Below are 20,207 nucleotides of genomic sequence, written 5' to 3' on the forward strand. Positions count from 1 at the left end.
CACTGACTGACAAACACACACAGCCGACCGAGGCTCTGATTGACGTCTCTTAAACAAGCCGTGTTTTACCTAAACTGGGATTAAGTTTTGTTTCTCAGATAAGATTTCAGACGGCCCGAGTGTCTATGTACAACAGTAGTCTCTACCAGACTAACTACGCTGGCTATATAGGGGAATATTTGCCAGGGGAGTTTGGCCGCCTGGTAGGTTTGACTCCCCTGGCCAATTTTACTCTCTTTTTTGCCGAATTCTACGATCCGTATTCCCGTAGAAAGGCCTGGTGGAGGCTAGCACAACAGTGCAACTCATCGATATAGTATCATTACTACCTTAACCTGTACTATAGCTGTGGGGTTATGTTTTCGGTAACATTTACTTCTGAAGTGTCCGTTGTTATGAGAAAGAAGTATCACAAGCTTAAGTTTCGAACTCTTAACAGCTTTGTTTAATTTTATAGTTTATCTCTTTTGTTTTTTTTCTTGGCAGAGACAATAGATAAATTCTATACTATCAAGGAGACTGCTTAAATGGTATTACATAATCGTATAGCTGTATGTACCGACTGTTGCATGGCTTCTTGTGGTTGCAGGCTCACAGTGTTGTACATTTAAAAATAGCCCTCGGTAATGTATAGACGCAACCTTCAACTGCGTCTTAACTCCTTGAGTGAAAGCTGTCGCCTGTCCCCAAAACAAGCTCTCCCTTTACGCGTAAGTAGCTCAGCGCTAGACCCGGTATTTACGGTTCAGAGCAGGGGTATACAGGACTGAAGCACCCAGAAACCAGACAACACCGCGGCCGGCAGGCTTGTCACAACAAAGCTCGCCTTGGAGCGGAGACGCGCCGGCCTGGCGTTCTTCTGTCTGCCGAACTCTCGTGTTTCCTTCCTGCCGAAAGTTAGCCCGCCACGCCGCATTGTGTACGGCAAGCGTACCGAACCGAACACCGAGTACGCTAGCCGGGACTACAAAGTCAGTCTACGCGCGCGCGTGTGTGTACACTATATACTGTACATACAGACTTCGCCGGGGTTTAACACTATACAGCCAGACGATGTTGTGAGTAGTGGTTACAGCGGGTTTCCTGTATCCACACTGTGTTAGCACTGGCGGCAGCTTCAGACGTACGTGTAACTCGGCACCTGTTCCATCCAACGCTCCGTCTTCGATCGAAGGTTCGGCGTGTTCGAATATTCGACGGTTCTATCCGAGTGTTCGAAGGTTCTATATTCACCGTGTTCGAAAGTTCTATGCGTGTTCGATCGAAGTCTCCCTCGCGTTCGAAGGTTCCGTGTGTTCGAAGGTTCCATGTGTGTTCGATCGAACGTTCGGTACTTTTAGTAGGACTTGCTGCCGGCCTTGGCTGGGACAAGGACGCGTCAATCGCCGGTCACTTCAAACACTGACGCGCTTCAGTTTCACGTTGTCAGGACCGTGACACTGTCCGCCGCGTGGTGTCTCTGACTGGACTCTGTCGTGAATAATTGCAGCGTCTTTCAGTGATTTGGGAGGAGACTGAGATTTTTAGTTTACACTTGCAAGTCAGCGGAATAGCCTACAGACTGAGCTCTTGCTGTGGATTACATGTAGCCTATAACTGTCCAGGGACAGAGAAAAACGATACAAGGTTTTGGAGGACAATCTGCATCCTATGCATACAAGACAGCGGACTCTTGTGTGGACTGTTGTGTGGACTGTTGTTTTATTTCTCAAGGATCAGGGAGGAGACTGGAAAAGGCGATGCAGGTTAGCGGAGGCCAGGCTGTAGCGGGCTGGGTGTTAGTCGGCTGGTTGGCGGCTGTGGCGGCGGCAGTGGACCCTGAGGTATGTACATGTGGAGGGAAGGGAGGGAAGTGGGGTCGGTTTCCTGCTCTTTCTGCTAACCTTTTTCGGCTCGCTTTATAGTCGCCGTGCAGGGCTGGAAATACTGTGCACCCATTTCTGTTCTGTGGGTGCACCAGTGCACCCAAATATTTTCGCGGGTTTAGGTATGTAATGATGTTAAATGTGTAGTAGTATTCTAAGTACTAATTCTAAATGCTACAATCATTGTTGTACTACTTCTCCTTCGAACTGAACATAATTAGTTTTGCTGACATTCTACTAGTTTTATCTCAAATAGTGCACCCCAAAAATTTTGTGCTCACGATTTTTTACCTTGGGTGCACCAGTGCACCTACTCCCATAAATGCATTTCGAGCCATGCCGTGGCTTTAGGCAAGGCCAGCAAGCCTTTCGAAATCTTTCCGTTTGACACCGTTAACAAGACCTTGTCGTCAGTGTGCGTGCATGTATACAAATCATGCCCGAAAGGTAATCTCCAAGCAGATCTTTTGGTGTATCAAATTCACAGTATCAAATTGGCAAGACAGTATCAAATTGGCTAAAGAGTATCAATTTTAAATAGGCTAGATAGTATCAAATTGGGTAAAAAGTATCAAATTGAACGAGTAGTATCCAATATGCCGCTGTTTGTAGCTTCCACAGCACGCCAAAAACTGGGGGTTTGGGGGGTCTTCAGGGTCTTTTATGTGCTATTTTCTGACTGCATATATACAACATAGCCGGCCTGGTTGAATTACCTCCGTTTTTTGAACTGGGCTAATCAGAAAACAGCCGAAGTTCTATAAGCCTGCTACGGAGGCTACACTTTTTTGAATGACGAAAAAAATATGCTGGGTAGCACAAAAAAGATAGCTCAAAAGAAACGCCAAAATAACACGTCAAAAAATTAAGTCTAACCTCTGCTTGGAGAGTACCCCCAAAAGGCCAGACTGGATTCTATCTCTCACTAAGTCCCTCTTTCCACTCGAGCTAAACCGCGGAGGGCCCAAAATTGGACTCGTGCGGCCTTTTACTTGGTAAATGATCCATGATGTGTACGTAAGACTTGAAATACAACAAAGGATTAAAGTAAGACACCAGTTACTCAACCAACTCAGTCTAGATGCTTGAGTAACTGTTTTCTTTTGTGTCTCCTTACCTGGATGTCTAACCTTAATTACAAAGCGCGCTTCTTGCTCATTGATATTTGTTTGCACTACTAATGATTGGGTCGCCGTCTCATTAGGAAGCGGGCGTAAACATGTATTAAGTAAACAGAGTTTGTAGCGTTTGTAACCTGTTCTGTGCGGGGTGAAGAAAGACAAGAGGGGTAGTCTCTACCAGACTAACTACGCTGGCTATATATGTAGGAGAATATTTGCCAGGGGAGTTTGGCCGCCTTGTAGGTTTGACTGGCCGCACAGAAGGAAGGAATCTACTTCCCCGCGGCCGGACTGCCTTGGCCAATTTTACTCTCCTTTTTGCTGAATTCTACGATCCGTATTCCCGTAGAAAGGCCTGGTGGAGGCTACAAGAGGGGGACGCCCTTCGACTGTTAAACTATTACAGCAGTCAGGGCTCGAAATACTGGGTGCAAGTGCACCTTAAAGTGTGCACACAAATTTGGAGCTTTGCACCCATTTTTTGTTTGGTGGGTGCACCCAAATATTTTCGTAGGTTTACGTATGTCAAGATTTTAAGTGTATAGTAGTTTACAGCATATTCTTAACATCTAAGTGTCAGAATAATTTATAAATATATATATCTTTATTTGCAAAATCATGCCCGAAGGCTAATTGCTTTCACGGAGTCTGTACGGTACAGTACAATAATAGGAGACAGGCAACTACTTGTCTGGAAAAATCCATACTTCTATACTTCGCTAGCTATTATAAGGTTTGATAACAAAATCATTGTTGTAGTACTTTTCTTTAGAAATGAAATATAATTAATTTTTGCTGACATTCTACTTATTTCATTTTGTATGGTGAACCCAAGAAATTTTTTGTGCACCCAATTTTCTAGGTTGGGTGCACCAGTACAGTGCACCTATTCCCAAAAATTAATTTCGAGCCCTGGTTTGTTAAACTGTTACAGAAGTGTTATGTCTGGTGTAGGGTTAGCGTGATCACTAACGTATGTTCAACGGCTGGCTATTTTAAGTTAGTCAGGCTGAAAAGTAGAAATCGGCCTAAAAGGGAATGTAGCTGGCCAAGTATCTGTATATCCGTATTGATATAGCCGGTATACAACTACCCTTATATAGCTAGCTATATGATATATCACACCTAACGACTTGTTGCACCCAATCTTTGCACATTTACAGTAATTGCAGTTGTTGTTTAAAGCTTTCTAGCCAAGGGGAGTTAGCCGACCATAGAGGGTCCAATTTTCCTGATTTTTTTCTAGTTCTGTGCCTGAATGTGTTATAGTTATGATCAGACACAGTTACAGATATACAGACCTCATGAGAAGGTATGCATGTGTGCTAACCTTCAGCCAGCTAAGATAACGGTTTAGCACCAGACTTGTATCAGGTACGGGGTTAGGCTACTCTCCAAGCAGAGGTTTGGGTTTTGGCTCATTTTTGGCGTGCTTTTATGCTTTTTTATCGGGCTTTCTTTTTTTGCACTGGAATTTTTTTACGCCAAATTAACTGCCTAAAAAGCCTTAAAAACACGCCAAAAAAATACCCCAAACCTCTGCTTGGAGAGCAGGGTCAGGCAGCAGGAAGAAGGTTACGAAAACTGAGCCGACGTGAAACATGCCAGAAACAGCGGTTTCCGGTCCGCTAGGGTAGTTTGTAGACTGTGACACAGCGCAGTGCAGGTGTGCATATCTCATAACTCAGGTAACACGGACAGGTGTGCGCGTACAGGTCACCTCACCTGTGTTCACCTGAGTCTCTACCTTCTACTTCCGAAAATAGTTTCATCAGGCTGGGAAAGCATAGTATATATAATAGAGGGGTTTTCTTTTGAACAACCAATATTGTCTCTTACCGTGCTTAACGCGCTTACGATTTTTTAGACACCGAAACGTAAGCGAGGTAAGAGACAATGTTGGTTGTGGAAAAAAAAACTATAGCTTTACCGTCACGTTAAAAAGAGGGCGTCTTGCTATAGGAATAGGCCGACTTTTTGACTTATAAATAATATCTTTGCATACTATCATGAAAGTTCATCTGTGTTGGTAGTTAGACGTTTAGAGTTTTTTCTTTTGTTTTTCAACACAAGGGACTGTTCTCACCTAGTGTATTAAAGAAGACTAGGGTGACTGGTCGAAAGCTCAGAGTTTATATTCAAACAATCCATCGTGTTGGAACAACTGTATCCGTTTGCCAACCAAATGGATACAGTCTGGCCAATGCATGGATACCGCCTGGCAAATTCGATACTGTCTTTTGTGGCCACCTAAACATCTGCTTGGAGATTAGGAACAACTCTTAACAGATTTCTTGTCATCTTGCATCGCATTCCAATCATGGCATCAAGTATGACACAAATCGCTCGGCGGTCTAGTGACACTTAATACGGAGGTAAACAAACTGGCACGTCGCCGCTGACTAAGCCTTGTTTCACGATTTACTGTCCTGCCGAGCGATCCGTGTCAAGCGGTAGCCGCTATTTGTCTCTAGGTTGGTATGTATCTGTATCTGTATAGCCGGTATAACCGCCCTTCGGCGTAACACACCAGCTTCGCAGGCACGCGGCGCGGCGGCAGCTGGCTACATTACACCGATCAACTTGTTACACCAACCCTTGAACATCTAACTCTAGACATTGTTTAAAGCTATCTAATGACAATGCCCCTACGTCGCCGCTGACTCAGCCCCGTTTCAGGATTTACTGTCCTGTCGAGCGATCCGTGTCAAGCGGTAGCCGCTATTTTTTACCCCTGCCGCCAGTCAGCCTTGGGAAGAGTCTACTCGACAGTAAACAGTCCTTTAAAACTGCCGCGTTCGCGCGAAGAAAAAACTCGTGTCAGCGCCAAAACGCAGGCGAGCTGCTGAGTAAGACAACTTCCCAGAGTGAAACGTTTAAAAAGTTGTACTGCTTCGCACAATTCGAGTGTATAAATAAAGGTGGCGTTCGCGCGAAAAAAATAAACAAACTTGTGTCAGCGCCGAACGCAAGCAAATTGATGAGTAGTGGAGTCGTGTGGTGTAGCGGCAGAGTGCTCGAATCGGAACCAAGAGGTCCCCGGTTCGAGTCCTGACATGCCACCGATCCTGTGCCCTTGGGAAAGGCACTTAACACTTCGCTCAGGTGAAAATGAGTATTGTATTGAATTGTCCCCTGTGTTGGTGGCGGCATTAATATAATTTGAAAAAAAAACTTGAGTGTGCCGTCACCACGTCTTATAATTACATGTTGGAATACTAAAAAAAATGTTGACATAATCAGATTGGAAATGTCTAACTAGATTTACATTAGTTTCATGCAATTCGGTGGCGCAACGGTTAGAGTATTGTACCCGGAACCGAGAGGCCCAACGTTGTGCCCTTTGGGAAAAGCACTTTACACGACTTCCCCACCTATACAGTGGAGTGACGCCCACCGAGCCTCTTAGGCTAATCTGTCGAACTGTGTGCCAAAACACACTACGGATTTGGTGCGCCGATGTGACAACAACTGCACATTGGCCACTGAGAGCCGTTAATTTTATTTATTCATTTTTAATGCAATTCGGTGCCCCCCCCCCCACTGCAATGTTGAACAAACACACGGTGAATCACCAGCAGGTGGATTTTACAATCCTTACAGCAGGAGGTTATGTCAACACTAGACTCACGGGTCTAGTTCACCGCTAGTGCCGTGTGCGGGGCCCATATATATACATATATGGGTTGCACATACAGTACCATCTGTATAGCACCCTATATGTATGTACAATTTAGAAGTATTTATCGCGCAACGCATCACACCGCAGCAAAACACGCTAGTGGCGCGTGTTTAACTTAGCCTCTACTAGGCACCGCGGATCGCTGGAAAACATGGCAAAACTTGGCCAAAATACAGGGATACGAGGGGAGTTATCCGGCCAGAGAGGGTACATTTGACGACCCACAGGTGCGGCAAAATGTAGTATCTAGCGGACCAACTCCTCCGGCATGTTATCTCTCTATTTGGCCAATTACTACTCTTTCCAGCCGCCTCCCGAAGCCTGGTAGAGGCTATGTTCAACTGTCAACGACTTCACAGCCATCTTAACATGCCATACTTTGCATATTTGACACTGAACAAAGCAATCTGACAAGCAACAGGAGGGACAAACACTAGCATGAGTATGAAACACGCTTGCCTTGTAGGCTTGACGTGCCTTTAAGTATCTTGGGTTGCAGAAATCTTCAGATCCAAATTTCGAGGATATCTGTTGTTGTTGTTGGATATATTCTCTGTGAATCAAACTGTTCAGATAGCGCCTGCTGTATTTCATAGTTCATGTGTTAGGGTGGTTTACCAGTTACAAATCCTTAACAAGTCAATCCATTGTTTTCAAGTGGCACAAATCAATTTTGAAAAGCCCTTAAAACATTAAAACTGTAACTTGCACAATTATTGAGCAATAAAGTTCATTCATTCATTTTAATTAAGAGAGTATCTTAAAATTTAGAGCCTCCGATCGGGTCCTCTACTGGTAGAAAATCGCCGATTCTACAAGATAGACGTCTTTATGCTGACATGCAAAAAAGGGCCAAGGACAGCCAACACCATCAGTAGCAAGCATCAATGACAAGGCCATCTACAGGCTCAAGTTGAAAAGTCCTTAATAAAAGACTGCGTTTTGAATTTTAAAAATAATTAGAGACTCCGATCGGGACATCTACTGGTAGAATCACCGATTCTGTCAGATCATTGTCTCCAACGGTAGAGACAATGACCTGAGATCTCTACTGGTAGATGAGTTTTTTTTTTTTTTGTCATGTCTTGTCAGCAGGGTAAGCCTTTGTAATAGCCACAGGCTAGTTGGGCTTCCCTGGCTGGGTTGGTTGAACAGCCAAACCGATAAACAAAAAAATAGGATAATCGATTCTGCCAGATCATTGTCTCTATCCTGACATGAAAAAGTCAAGGACGGTCAACACCATCAGTAGCATCAAGGGCAAGGTTATTTCCAGGCCCAAGTACGAGGAGCACAGCTGTGACAACATGTACATGGGAGAGACCAGTCAGACACTCAAGAAACAAACTGAGATCGTGACTTACAGCGCTGCCTGGACACGCCTCAAACACGTTTCACCACTTGGAACTACCAAAGGGGCACTCTTTCAGCCTACAATCAACTCCACATCAACTATATACTTCATTTTTGTACAGTTAGATTTGTCTTCAGACTCTTCTTAACCACGTATTACCAATTGGAACTACCAAATGGCACTCTTTCAGCCTACAATCAACTACAAATCAACTATATATTTCATTTTTGTCCAGTTGATTCCTTCTTTTTAGCCACGTTTTGCCACTCATGACTTCACAAGGGGGACTCTTCCAAGCTGCAATCAAGTTCACATCAAATACAGGACATCGTGCTGAATAGGTCAGCTAAGGACAGCAACCTGAACTAGCCACCATTTAGTGAAGACTTAATCTCCAATCTCCAAGCTTAGTCTTCAAGCAATCTCAAGAAGGTCAATTCGATAGTGTCTTGCCCACCTGAATGAGATCTGCTTGGAGATGAAACTAGGTTCACATGTGTCGTAGGTATGTGTCATGAAGTGGGATTTTTTTTTAATTCCAACATGTAATCACAAGGCAGGGTGACGGCACACTCAAGTTTTTTCAACTTATATTAATGCCGCCACCAACACAGGGGACAATACAATACTCATTTTCCCCTGAGCGAAGTGGGGAAAGTCGTGTAAAGTGCCTTTCCCAAGGGCACAAGATCGGTGGCATGTCAGGACTCGAACCCGGGACCTCTTGGTTCCATGTCGAGCTCTCTGCCGCTACGCCACACGACCCCACAAGTAGGATTTTCAAGCGGGCTGTGAGAGAACCAAGGATCCAAGATAGCCTTTTCCATAAGAAGACAAGAAACACAATCCAACCAGACTGCCTTACCTACAAAGATGCAAATTATCTGCACTCACACACCACGCACAGAAGACAACGAGAAATGGGCTTGGTGAAATTTTAATGCTGCAAAACATTCGAAAATACTCACAATGCGTTCTTGAGAATTTCTTGTTTTATACCTTATGACTACTCCCCAACATCTGCTTGGAGAGTTAAACTTCGCTCTGTGAGGTGAAGAAAGAAGGAAACGTGTTTTTTTTCCAGCAAGCTGTTCTATCTAACGCCCTTTTACCAATTAAAAAGAAACCCGACTGTAACAGGCGCTTCCACTGGGCCCACAGAGGGTCGCTATGCAGGGCAAAGGCCACACAAATTAACAGGCTTTGCGTGTTTGGAGAACTTGAGTCCAAATGGACGGTTTTAAATCCTTCGCGTTTGTAACCGCATCACAGGTCAAAGAAACGCAAATATACTGCGTTGGAGACGCTATAAGACAATGGACCTTTCACTAAGACATGGGCTTAAGTTGTTTGGCTTTAAGGCTGGAATTACTTAAGTAAGACTTCGGCACTAAGGCTAGGGGTCATCTGAGGATACCGTGTCTGTTTCAGATGACGTCAGCAGCCACTTTGCTCAGTGTCCGGTCACATAATAGCCTCTGGCCGTGTCTTTTCTTATCGCTAGCGCAGGTGATACAACTCTCTCGGCGGAGGCGATACCCCCCCCACCCCCAAAAAAAATAATAAAACCACCGCTCTAGCCGCCTCAAGAAGCCTGGTAGAGTGTACCGTACATGTACAAGCTTTCTAGTTTAAATAAAGGCTTACTACTACTACTACTACTACTACTACTACTACTACTACTAGTACTACTACTACTACTACTAGTACTACTACTACTACTACTACTAGTACTACTACTACTACTACTAGTACTACTAATACTACTACTACTACTACTAGTACTACTACTACTACTACTACTACTAGTACTACTACTACTACTAGTACTACTACTACTACTACTACTACTACTACTACTAGTAGTAGTACTACTACTACTACTACTAGTACTACTACTACTACTAGTACTACTACTACTACTAGTACTACTACTACTACTACTAGAGGCTAGTCACATATTCTCCATTAATCTCAAAGCAGATCCCAGGTGGGCAAGACACTGCGGGATTGACCTCATTGAGGTTGCTTGAAGATTTAGCTTGGAGATTGGAGATTAAGTCTTCACTAAACGGTGGCTAGTTCAGGTTGCTGTCCTCAGCTGACCTATTCAGCACGATGTCCTCCATTTGATGTGAACTTGATTGCAGCTCGGAAGAGTCCCCCTTGTGAAGTCTTGAGTGGTGAAACGTGGCTAAAAAGAAGGAGTCGACTGGACATAAATGAAGTATATAGTTGATGTGGACTTGATTGGAGGTTGGAATAGTCTCCTTTGGTCGTTCCAAGTGGTAATACGTGGCTAAGACCAAGGAGTCTGAATACAAGTGTAAGCTGTATAGCAATGTAGTATATAGTTGATTTGTAGTTGATTGGAGGCTGAAAGAGTGCCATTTGGTAGTTCCAAGTGGTAATACGTGGTTAAGAAGAGTCTGAAGACAAATCTAACTGTACAAAAAATGAAGTATATAGTTGATGTGGAGTTGATTGTAGGCTGAAAGAGTGTTCTTTAGTAGTTCCAAGTGGTGAAACGTGTTTGAGGCGTGTCCAGGCAGCGCTGTAAGTCACGATCTCAGGTTCTTGAGTGTCTGACTGGTCTCTCCCATGTACATGTTGTCACAGCTGTGCTCCTCGTACTTGAGCCTGGAAATAACCTTGCCCTTGATGCTACTGATGGTGTTGACCGTCCTTGACTTTTTCATGTCAGGGTAGAGACAATGATCTGCCAGAATCGGTGATTCTACCGATACAGATCCCGGTCGGAGTCTCAAGATATTCCCTTGAAACAAATGAATGAACTTCATTGCTCAACAATTTGTGGGGTCTTGTGGCGTAGCGACAGATTGCTCGACTCGGAACCAAGAGGTCCCTGGTTCGAGTCCTGACATGCCACCCATCTTGTGCCCTTGGGAAAGGGACTTAACACGACTTTCCTCACTTAACTCAAATAAGTATTGTCCTGTCCTGTATTTGTACTCTGTGTTGGTGGCGGCATAAAATAAGTTGATATAGCTTGAGTGTGCCGTCGCCATGTTTGGTCATGAAATGTTGGAATAAAAAAAAACTATGTTGGAATTGAAAAAAAAAAAACTCTACACGGTACAATCTAGGGCAACAACTATTAAACGTAGTATATAATTTTAAATCGCTGTCTTGTTCTGCAGTTCTTGTCGCGGCGGCCCCGTTGCGGAGTTTCGGACGCAGAGGACGGCAGAACGTCCCACGTGAGGTGGGGTAGAACCGACCTCACCTACAAAATCAGCTACTACACCGCGGATCTCACCAGGGAGGAGGTGGACATCGCCATCGCTGACGCTTTCAGGGTGCGTTTTGTGTGTTTTGCTGTCTTTCAATAGTCTGGGACCATCTACAAGCGTTGTGTGATTAATTTTACTTATATATCTTTGTTTTTCCACTCCCCCTCAATTGTGGTAGTCTTTCCAGTAGCATACTAGAACTAAAAATGTCTGTCCTTGGTACTGAAAATATCTCCTTGGCACTGAAAATGTCCCTGTCCTTAGTACTAAAAATGTCTCCCTGGTATTGAAAATGTCTGTATTCCGTACTGAATACTTAGGTACTGTCCTTATTACCGAAAATGTCTGTCGAGTTATTTTATACATCTTTGTTTTTCCATCAACCGCCCTCAGTTGTGGGAGTCGGTTTGTGTGTTTGTGTAAGAATAAACAGACCAGTAGTTTGCTTTGATATGTTACAAGTGTACCTTTCTGGTAATCTTGCAATTAATAATAGCATTATCTCCACACACCCCTCAGTTATGGGAGTCTGTTTCGGCGCTGCGCTTCACGCGAGTGTTCGGCCACGCAGACATCGACGTCTCCTTCGTGTACGGCGACCACTTCGGCGACGAGCGGCCGTTCGACGGGCCGTCCACGCCGTCCGGCGGCGGGAGCCTGGCGCACGCCTTCCCGCCGGACTCCGGATCGGACTTCGCCGGGGACGTGCACTTTGACGACTCCGAGGACTGGACCATGGACAAGCGGGAAGGTACGGGAGTCGTTTTTCTTTTATTTATTCCTTTTTCATCTGGATACAATAGGACTGTTTGTCTTGACATATTCTATAGTACTGAAAATATCTCTGTCCTTGGTGCTGAAAACGTCTGTCCTTGGTAATAAAAAGCTCTCCCTGCCGCCGAGAAGACGCATTTGCGCCGGGTTGCGCCGGAAAGATTTTCGCACCGATCTTTTGCCATGTTGTTACAAAAAATGTACAAGTCTTCGCAGTCCTTGTTACTGATAATGTCTGTCCTTAGGACAGAGATGTTTAGTACTGAAAACATCTCTGTCCTTGGTACTGAAAATGCCTCCTTGATACTTTGCCTACCTTTTTCTACTGCAGAAATGAACTTGTTTAAACTTGTTTATTTTCCCGCCCCAGGTGTAAACCTGTTTATTGTTTGTTTATTTTTTTCCCCAGGTATAAACCTGTACCAGATGGCTGTTCACGAGATCGGGCACAGCCTCGGTCTGAGCCACTCCCACCAGCACACCTCCGTCATGTACCCATACTACCTCGGGCTCAGACGTCACTTCCGGCTACACAAGGACGACATCCGGGACATTCAGCGACTGTACGGTCCTCCAAGGGCAGAAACGGTCGACAGTAAGTCATTAGACCATGATGTTGTGCCCTTGGGGGAAGTCACTGTTTTCTCACTTGACTCAAGTGAAAATGAGAACTAGAACCTAATCTTCCAAGCAGATCATACGGTGGCAAGGTAGTATCTATTGGCCAGAGGAGTGTCCATTCTAGGTGGCTAATGGGCACTCCTATGGTGAATTGATACAGCCCTGCCATCGTATAGTCTGCTAGGGACGTCCTCTTGGATGGGATGTAAAGGCTTAAACTGGAGGTACCGTGTTTGAGGACATTAAAGAACCCACCACACTTATCGATAAGAGAAGAGATCCATCCCAGCCGAGTTTCCAAACTGCTCGGCTTGCATGGGGATCCTCTAACCCAGCTCCTCTATGTTCTTGATGTAACAACCCAATAACCACCACCTTGTGACCTGTCAGCCTTTGGAGGTTGTAGTTTTTGGTTGTTCTTGTCAGATGGGTCTCTTTCCGGAGTCTCGATCTGTTTCTCATCTTCTGTTCTCTGTTCCTGCCTGCCCAGATGTCGTGCGCTCCGGCTCCACCTCGGGCCACCGGTCGGCGTACACGCCTCTGTCCTGCCAGTGCCCGCTGCTGGGCGTGCCCGACCTCCCGCGAGACTCCCCGGGAATCCACGAGACTCCCGGCATGCCCCAAATCTGCACCGCCGCCACGCACATCGACACCATCGCCCGCATGGGCACGGAGACGTGGGTCTTCAAAAACAGGTATTTCCCTGGTATATCGCAAATTTGTTTTGATTTAGGTTTGGTTCACGGGTGCCGCCATGTTTTTCCCATGATGCCGAGGGAGAGGTGGGGGATGATGTAACCGCAGACATCGACACCATCGCGCGCATGGGCACGGAGACTTGGGTACTTCTAAAATATCGCAAACCTGTTTAAGTTAAAACCTTAATCACACACAAAGAAGTTCTCTCACCTAGAGCTTTGGACCCGAGAAATCACGTGACAAGCCTCACTGGGTCAGTCCATCTGTTTACTGAAGAAGACCAGAGACACTGGTCGAAAGCTCTAGGCATGAAGGCAGTTTTTCTCAGAATCAGCAACAAATTCTCAATAAAGTATAAAACAAGACATTCTATCATGTTGATGGAGCCTTATGTTCCCTAAGCACTTTTTAGATTTACGTTTTTGTTTGATTGACAGGTATTTCTGGCGAGGTCCTGACGGGAAGAACGGTCCCTACGTCATCAGTGACTACTGGCGGGGGCTGTCCGACCACACGAACCACATCGACGCCATCTACCAACGGGAGACGGACCAGAAAGTCATCATCTTTCAGGGTACCCGATCCCGTTTGTTTGTTTTGCATATCTGGAAAACTGCCTTGAGGTGTAACGCACTAGTTTTGTACATTCGACGCCATCTACCAACGGGAGACGGACCAAAAAGTCGTCATCTTCCAGGGTACTTACTTACTTATCCTCTTCATCCCTTGAGAGACATAAGGGATGAGACTCTTCTCTTCCATCTGGGTCTGTCCTCGGTCACCTTTATTGCTCGCCGGGACAACCTTGTGGCATAACGCGTCATGATAAATAATTTGAAGTTCGAAATCATTTTTAGTCACCCGACATGCTGACAATTGCCTTTCTTTTAGAAAAACAAGTACGTACTACAAATATATTGGCCAAAATTTGTATACGTACTCTCCAAGCAGATCTTTTGGTGGCAGCAAATTCCCAATTCAGTATCCAACACGCTACCTTTTGGCTGGTGAAAAAAAAAGACACCAGTACATAAAAGAAAACACGATAAAAACGCCTAAAACACATAAACAATAGGCCGAAGTCTGAACCTCTGCTTGGAGAACATTTTACACATTTGATATTGCAATGAAAGTTAAAATTAATTCATCTTCTTCCATTTTTTTTACCCAGGGCGTCACTACTACGTGTTCCACGTGAACAAGCTTGAGAGCGGCCCGCATCGCATTGTGGATTTGGGTCTGCCGAACTACGTGGACGCCGTGCTACCGTGGGAGGGGCATACCTACTTCTTCAGGGTAGGGACACTTTAAGTCTTCAAGATTTAAGATGATTAAGCTCATGAGTTTTGGTAAATACTTAGCAAATATCGTACTGTCCCTTAGTTAGTTCCTCCCGTGCATGATGGCACATCGGGCAGCAAGCTTCCACTTACGTTTGTCAGCAGCTACTGTCTCTGCCTCCTCCAAGGGGATGTTTGCCCTTCTCAGGTCTTCTTGGAAAGTCCTCCGCCATGTATTTTTTAGCCTTCCTCTCTAGTCTTAAGAGTGTTATCTGCTGGGTAGACGGAGGATGTGTCCTGCTAAAAGCATTCTCGTCTGGTATTCTATAGGGCAGACGTTACTGGTTGTACGATGAAAAAGAGCGGCGGCTGGACAGCCGGACGCCCAAGCCCATCCGCCGGATGTGGAAGGGTCTTCCCTGGGACGGCGTCGACGCTGCAATTCGACACGATGACGGTAGGTGGCGCTTTACGACCTGTAATCTCAAATCAGGTGTCGGAAAGCTGTCAGTCGTAACATCTGATTTGACATCAAAACATATCATAGCAATTGACAAAAGCGCTGGGAGAACATTTTGACGCCCCATTCGACCTTCCTGTTAGTCTGCGGTTACAGCATTCCTCCCTCACTTCCTGTGACTCTACTGTACTCAATAAGCAAACACACGGACAGAAAAACGAACTGAAAACAAAACCTCCATCATACACGGAGGTAATCAAATCTCAAGAACGCTATCATAAAGACGATAGTTCATGAATGGATGTATAACTTTTTTCTTTTAAAGTTTTTTCACGAGTATTCTCCTGGTTCATAAAATGAATCCAGGCAAACCTTCAAAGAATATAGTCTGAAATTTCTTTGTTTTTCCAGGAGCGCTGTATTTCTTTAATGGAGACCAGGTGTACAGACTAGACGAGAGAGAACTCGAGGTGATGCAGGGGTACCCCAGGGTAGCAGCCACGGACTATTTCAGGTGCCCCCCTCCCGTAACCAGGGACCACAGGCCACAGTTCCGCTTTCCTGCACCTTAACATTGGACAAAAAACGTGCCCAGAACTTTGTTTGTCTGGTTCTATGCCTGAATGGGTTATGGTTAGGATCAGGCACAGTTCAGGGTAGCAGCCACGGACTACTTCAGATGGTGACATTGACATTGTCCACAAAAAACGTATCCAGAACTGTGCCTGTCTAGTTCTGTACCTGAATGGGTCAGGGTTAGGATCAGGCACGGTTCTAGATAGTCTCCACGTATACAAGAACGTAGATTTGCCCTAGGATGCGCATGGACTGTTCAGAACCGTGCCAATCAAGTTCTACGCCTGAATGGGTTAAGGTGACACAGTTCCGGATAGTCTCCGTGTATCCAAGAACGTAGTTTTGCTCCAGGCACGGTTCTGGATAAAGCGTGGTTCTGGATACAACAACAACAAATATGCAACTAGTTAACATTCAGGTCCGCATGGTCTACAACACGGTGCTAATCTCAGTTTCTACAGCCCTTGGGCCACACACAGGTTTAGGACACACTACAGCAGGGGTTCGGATCAGGGTTATGTTTTTAATAAATGTACATATTAAGTATATTGAGTCCTTCCCATACCATCTTTGTTTCCTTAGCCCTTGGGCCACACAGTTGTGCAAGCACAGATAACACTACACCAGGGGGCTAGTACAATGACAATGGTAGCAAGTTGTGTGCTCAAACTTCAATAAACTTTTGCGTTAGCACAGTGAATTATGTTTCACTGCATGCGCTTGTGGTGAACAAACCTGCAAACGCCTTCTGTGAAAATGGCTTCTGTTACATCATTACTTTGTAGAGACTTCCTCACTGTTGGTACCAGTCGTCCTGTTGGTATTTGAATGTTTTATACAATGTACTCTACATTAAGTGTTTGTGTACAGATTTCTAAGGATAAAGTCTGATCATAAGCGACCTCTAGCACTTTTCTTGTGTACTGCAGTCTGATGCTTCTAGAATTTGGGATGATTTCTGGAGAGCTAATGATAGATTTCATGACTTCTGCATGCTTTAAATTGTAAATTGTGTGGATCTCTTCACTGTTATTGTTAAGCAAACTACAGTGCAATTCTAAATTTGTTAATCAACTTGATTCCGACATGTTTTTTTATCAAGAAATATTGAAATCAAAACATATATTTTCATCCAAAGAAGAGTTGAAACCACTTGCTGTTCCACAAGCAACAGATAGGGGGCGTAACACAACAGGGTCATTGTTCAGTATCTACAAGATACGTATCTGTAGTAGCATTAAATATTGAAAATAAACATAAGTCCCAGCTAGTTTATCTTTATCTGAATGATAATGACTCAATTAGGATGCCTTTTCCTATCTAAATTGCATCTTTGCAAGATTATGTCTCTAACACATATCAAGTAATACTTGATACTATATATTCGTGTATTCAAAACTTGTGACATATCTGGTAGTGGCATATCTAAAATGTTAAGATTTGTTGTGTGCTATATATGTGTAATAATAAGTATCTTTTTTGTATTTGTATGTTTTGATTTTATGGTATATATTGCAATAATTGTACTATTGATTGTATAGTAACTGTTGTATACTCTGGGATAAAGAATAAACTATTAAATCTAATCTTAATCTTTTGTGTGTGGCAAGTTTCTTCATTGACTGCAGTTTTTCTGGGCATCACTAGGGGGCTTCACAGTTCTCGGTATGACTCATAATAGACAATGTATATCTCAAATTTTTGAGAACTTAATGATGATTTAAGATACTGTAAGGCTAGCATTAGGATTTAAGCTTATTTTACGGTACTTAATTTTTGGTTAAAATCAGTACCACTAGGAATATACAATGTACATGTACTATGTAAACTACATCTATTAGACTTTGTATGACAGTGACTACATGTTTATGGACTTTGGTAAGATAACAATCATGTAACCTGAGTGTATCTTGTATCTTCCCTCATGACCTAAATGGAAAGCGGCCAACGTGACGATTTGAGTATTTCACAACTAAACAAACTTTCAAAGGCTCTAACAAACAAACAAACAAACAAACAAACAAACAAACAGACAGACTTTGACCAGCAAGCGTGAGTGAGTGAAACAGCTTTAAACATTTATTTGTAGAACAGAACCATAATTTTAACAAACAAACCAAACAACTGGTATAAAATGTATTATCTTAGCTTGTCCATCAGAAGAGAGATGTTGGCTGCAAACTCAGACTTTTCAGAAGTGGATCCAGAGACCTGAAAAGGAAAAAAAATGCACATTTCAAACAACACTGCAAAAACATCTACCAACTTATTATTTCTTTTTACATTTTGTTCTAGACTGTCAGAAAGTGTCTGACCAGTTGTATGCACATGTAATATGTACATGTAGGTGGATCTATTGTATCCAGAGCTGTGCCTGTCTAACTGTAGTTCAGAGTGAATGGGTTAGGGATAGGATCAGGCACGGTTGTAGATAAGCATGGTCTATCCAGGATTTTGGCTGAACATGGTTCTGGAGCCTGGAGCAAATCTATGTTTTTTGGATACGTGGAGGCTATCCAGAACCGTGCCTGATCCCAACCCTAATCCATGCAGGCATAGAACTGGGTACGATAGAGACTATCCAGAACATCTATCCAGTTCTATGCCTGAATGGGTTAGGATCAGGCACAGTTCTGGATAGTCTCTATTGTTACAGTAGCAAGAACCGTGCCTGATCCTAACCCACTCGTCAGGCATAAAACTGGATAGGCACGGTTGTGGATACGATAAATTTTGTACCTTGACTTGTGTGAAGCAGGGATGGGGTGGTTGGGGGACTGCAGGGCAGTAGACGTCACACAGAGTTAGCCACACCACGTCCGAATCCAGCTGAACCAGTGCATCAAACACACTACAGGCAGCCTGCAGAGGGACAGAAAAGTGGGAAAACAACGTTATGAACTGCCGGGGGGCGCTACAGACTTTCTGCAACCTGTGATACACTGCTCACAAGGTAGTGGAAAGATGTTGGCTTAGCCTCGCGGGTCATGTGACTCGAGGTAGAGAGCCTACTTTGGACTCACTCACTCACTCACCCACTCACCCACTCACTCACTCACTCACTCACTCACTATCCAGGATTAGATTATACGGGTGCTGTTGTCCCTGCCACAGGGGTCGGCAGCAGTCGGCTAGTAGTACTGGTCTTCACACCGCTCCTCCATGCTGCCCTGTCCAGTGAATAACACCGGCAAGGCCGCAAAAGACTCCAGATGCAAAAAGGAGGATTGGTCATCCAAGCACAACTCTTAAGAAACTCATTGAGTCTGAAATGGGTCTGCAAGGATCGGAACTTCTGTCCGCAATGACTGACAGACTGTACTGGAGACAAAACTTCACTAGCTGCACCTCATAGAGGAAGACTGAAGAAGAAGTACCTGTTGTAGTTTTGCAGGCTGCCTGGTGCTGATGTAGGGGAGACAGGCACTGGCTATCAGGTCCACTTGAGTCTCTCCTATATCCAACTGGGCAAACAATAGTAAAGTTCATAACGTTAGAAAATCACAGAATAACATGCCAAAAAACAGTTACTCAAGCAACTGGATATGATTTTGAAAACGTCAGACGTTTCAGCTAGTATCCACTAGCTTTCGTCAGTGACTGAGAGACCAGAGGGGAAAGCAGGTTTATATACATATAATATGTATAATAAAATATACGAAAGAATGTACAACCCCACCCTCAACAGGGAAGGGGGGCTATGGGTCGATCTTTCCGGCACTTGGGATTTGGCACTCCCAGCCCCGAGGACAGACAACACTTAAGCTCCTGTCCTGTAATACAGGAGCTTTCAGACTAATTTGCATCATCTTGTCTTGACTTGTCTGACTTTTGTTTTTCTTCGACTTCCAAAAATTTGTCTTCACTTTATTTGCATATCAATCAACAGGTTGTGTATATAAACCTGCTTTCCCCTCTGGTCTCTCAGTCACTGACGAAAGCTAGTGGATACTAGCTGAAACGTCTGACGTTTTCAAAATCATATCCAGTTGCTTGAGCAACTGTTTTTTGGCAAGCAGGTGTGTGGTCAACAAACCACACACCTGTCTGTTTCAGGTTCTGTAAGTCTAGTTGTAACCACACACCTGTCTGTTTCAGGTGCTGTATGTCTAGTTGTAACCACACCTGTCTATTTCAGGTGCTGTAAGTCTAGTTGTAACCACACCTGTCTGTTTCAGGTGCTGTAAGTCTAGTTGTAACCACACACCTGTCTGTTTCAGGTTCTGTAAGGGCGTATCTATACGGAACCACCCAAGGCGGTTTACATGTGGTTTACCCCGAAGCCGGTTTCAAGTGGCTCCATCTGAACGCTCCGAAATCACATTGAAAGCGCCTCGATCCCAAGCCACTTCTAGAGGTGGTTTCGAATCGCTTTCCCCGCATTGCGATTTGCGTCTGAACGCAATGTGATTTCAATGTGACTTCGCCTGGTCATGGATTACGGAGTGATATTTTTTTTTATATGCAATACCAACTTTTACGTGGCAGCAACTTAAAGAGCAGTAATGGTCAAATAATGTG

At 44.3% G+C, this 20,207-nt stretch overlaps 2 protein-coding genes across 2 annotated transcripts in view; one reads left to right on the top strand and one right to left on the bottom strand.

The window, feature by feature from the left end:
• The first annotated feature begins 1,739 nt into the window (after positions 1-1,739).
• LOC109462072 (matrix metalloproteinase-17-like) lies at positions 1,740-15,682 on the top strand. The gene is made up of 9 exons (XM_019758571.1): positions 1,740-1,823; positions 11,184-11,342; positions 11,796-12,027; positions 12,460-12,645; positions 13,162-13,366; positions 13,808-13,944; positions 14,542-14,666; positions 14,981-15,107; positions 15,522-15,682. Exons 1-9 carry the CDS (start codon positions 1,740-1,742, stop codon positions 15,680-15,682), a joined length of 1,416 nt encoding a protein of 471 aa, XP_019614130.1.
• A 2,143-nt stretch (positions 15,683-17,825) lies between these two features.
• LOC109462115 (TELO2-interacting protein 1 homolog) overlaps positions 17,826-20,207 on the bottom strand; it is a 44,820-nt gene continuing 42,438 nt past the window's right edge. The window contains exons 20-22 of the mRNA XM_019758615.1: positions 19,064-19,150; positions 18,426-18,548; positions 17,826-17,897 (exon numbers count right to left, since the gene is read on the bottom strand). Coding sequence (XP_019614174.1) covers positions 17,826-17,897; positions 18,426-18,548; positions 19,064-19,150 — 282 coding nt within the window. The remainder of the gene's footprint in view (positions 17,898-18,425; positions 18,549-19,063; positions 19,151-20,207) is intronic.

Source organism: Branchiostoma belcheri, unplaced genomic scaffold (genome assembly GCF_001625305.1).
Source record: "Branchiostoma belcheri isolate BF01 breed outbred unplaced genomic scaffold, Haploidv18h27 scaffold99, whole genome shotgun sequence".
NCBI classification, from domain to species: Eukaryota; Metazoa; Chordata; class Leptocardii; order Amphioxiformes; family Branchiostomatidae; genus Branchiostoma; species Branchiostoma belcheri.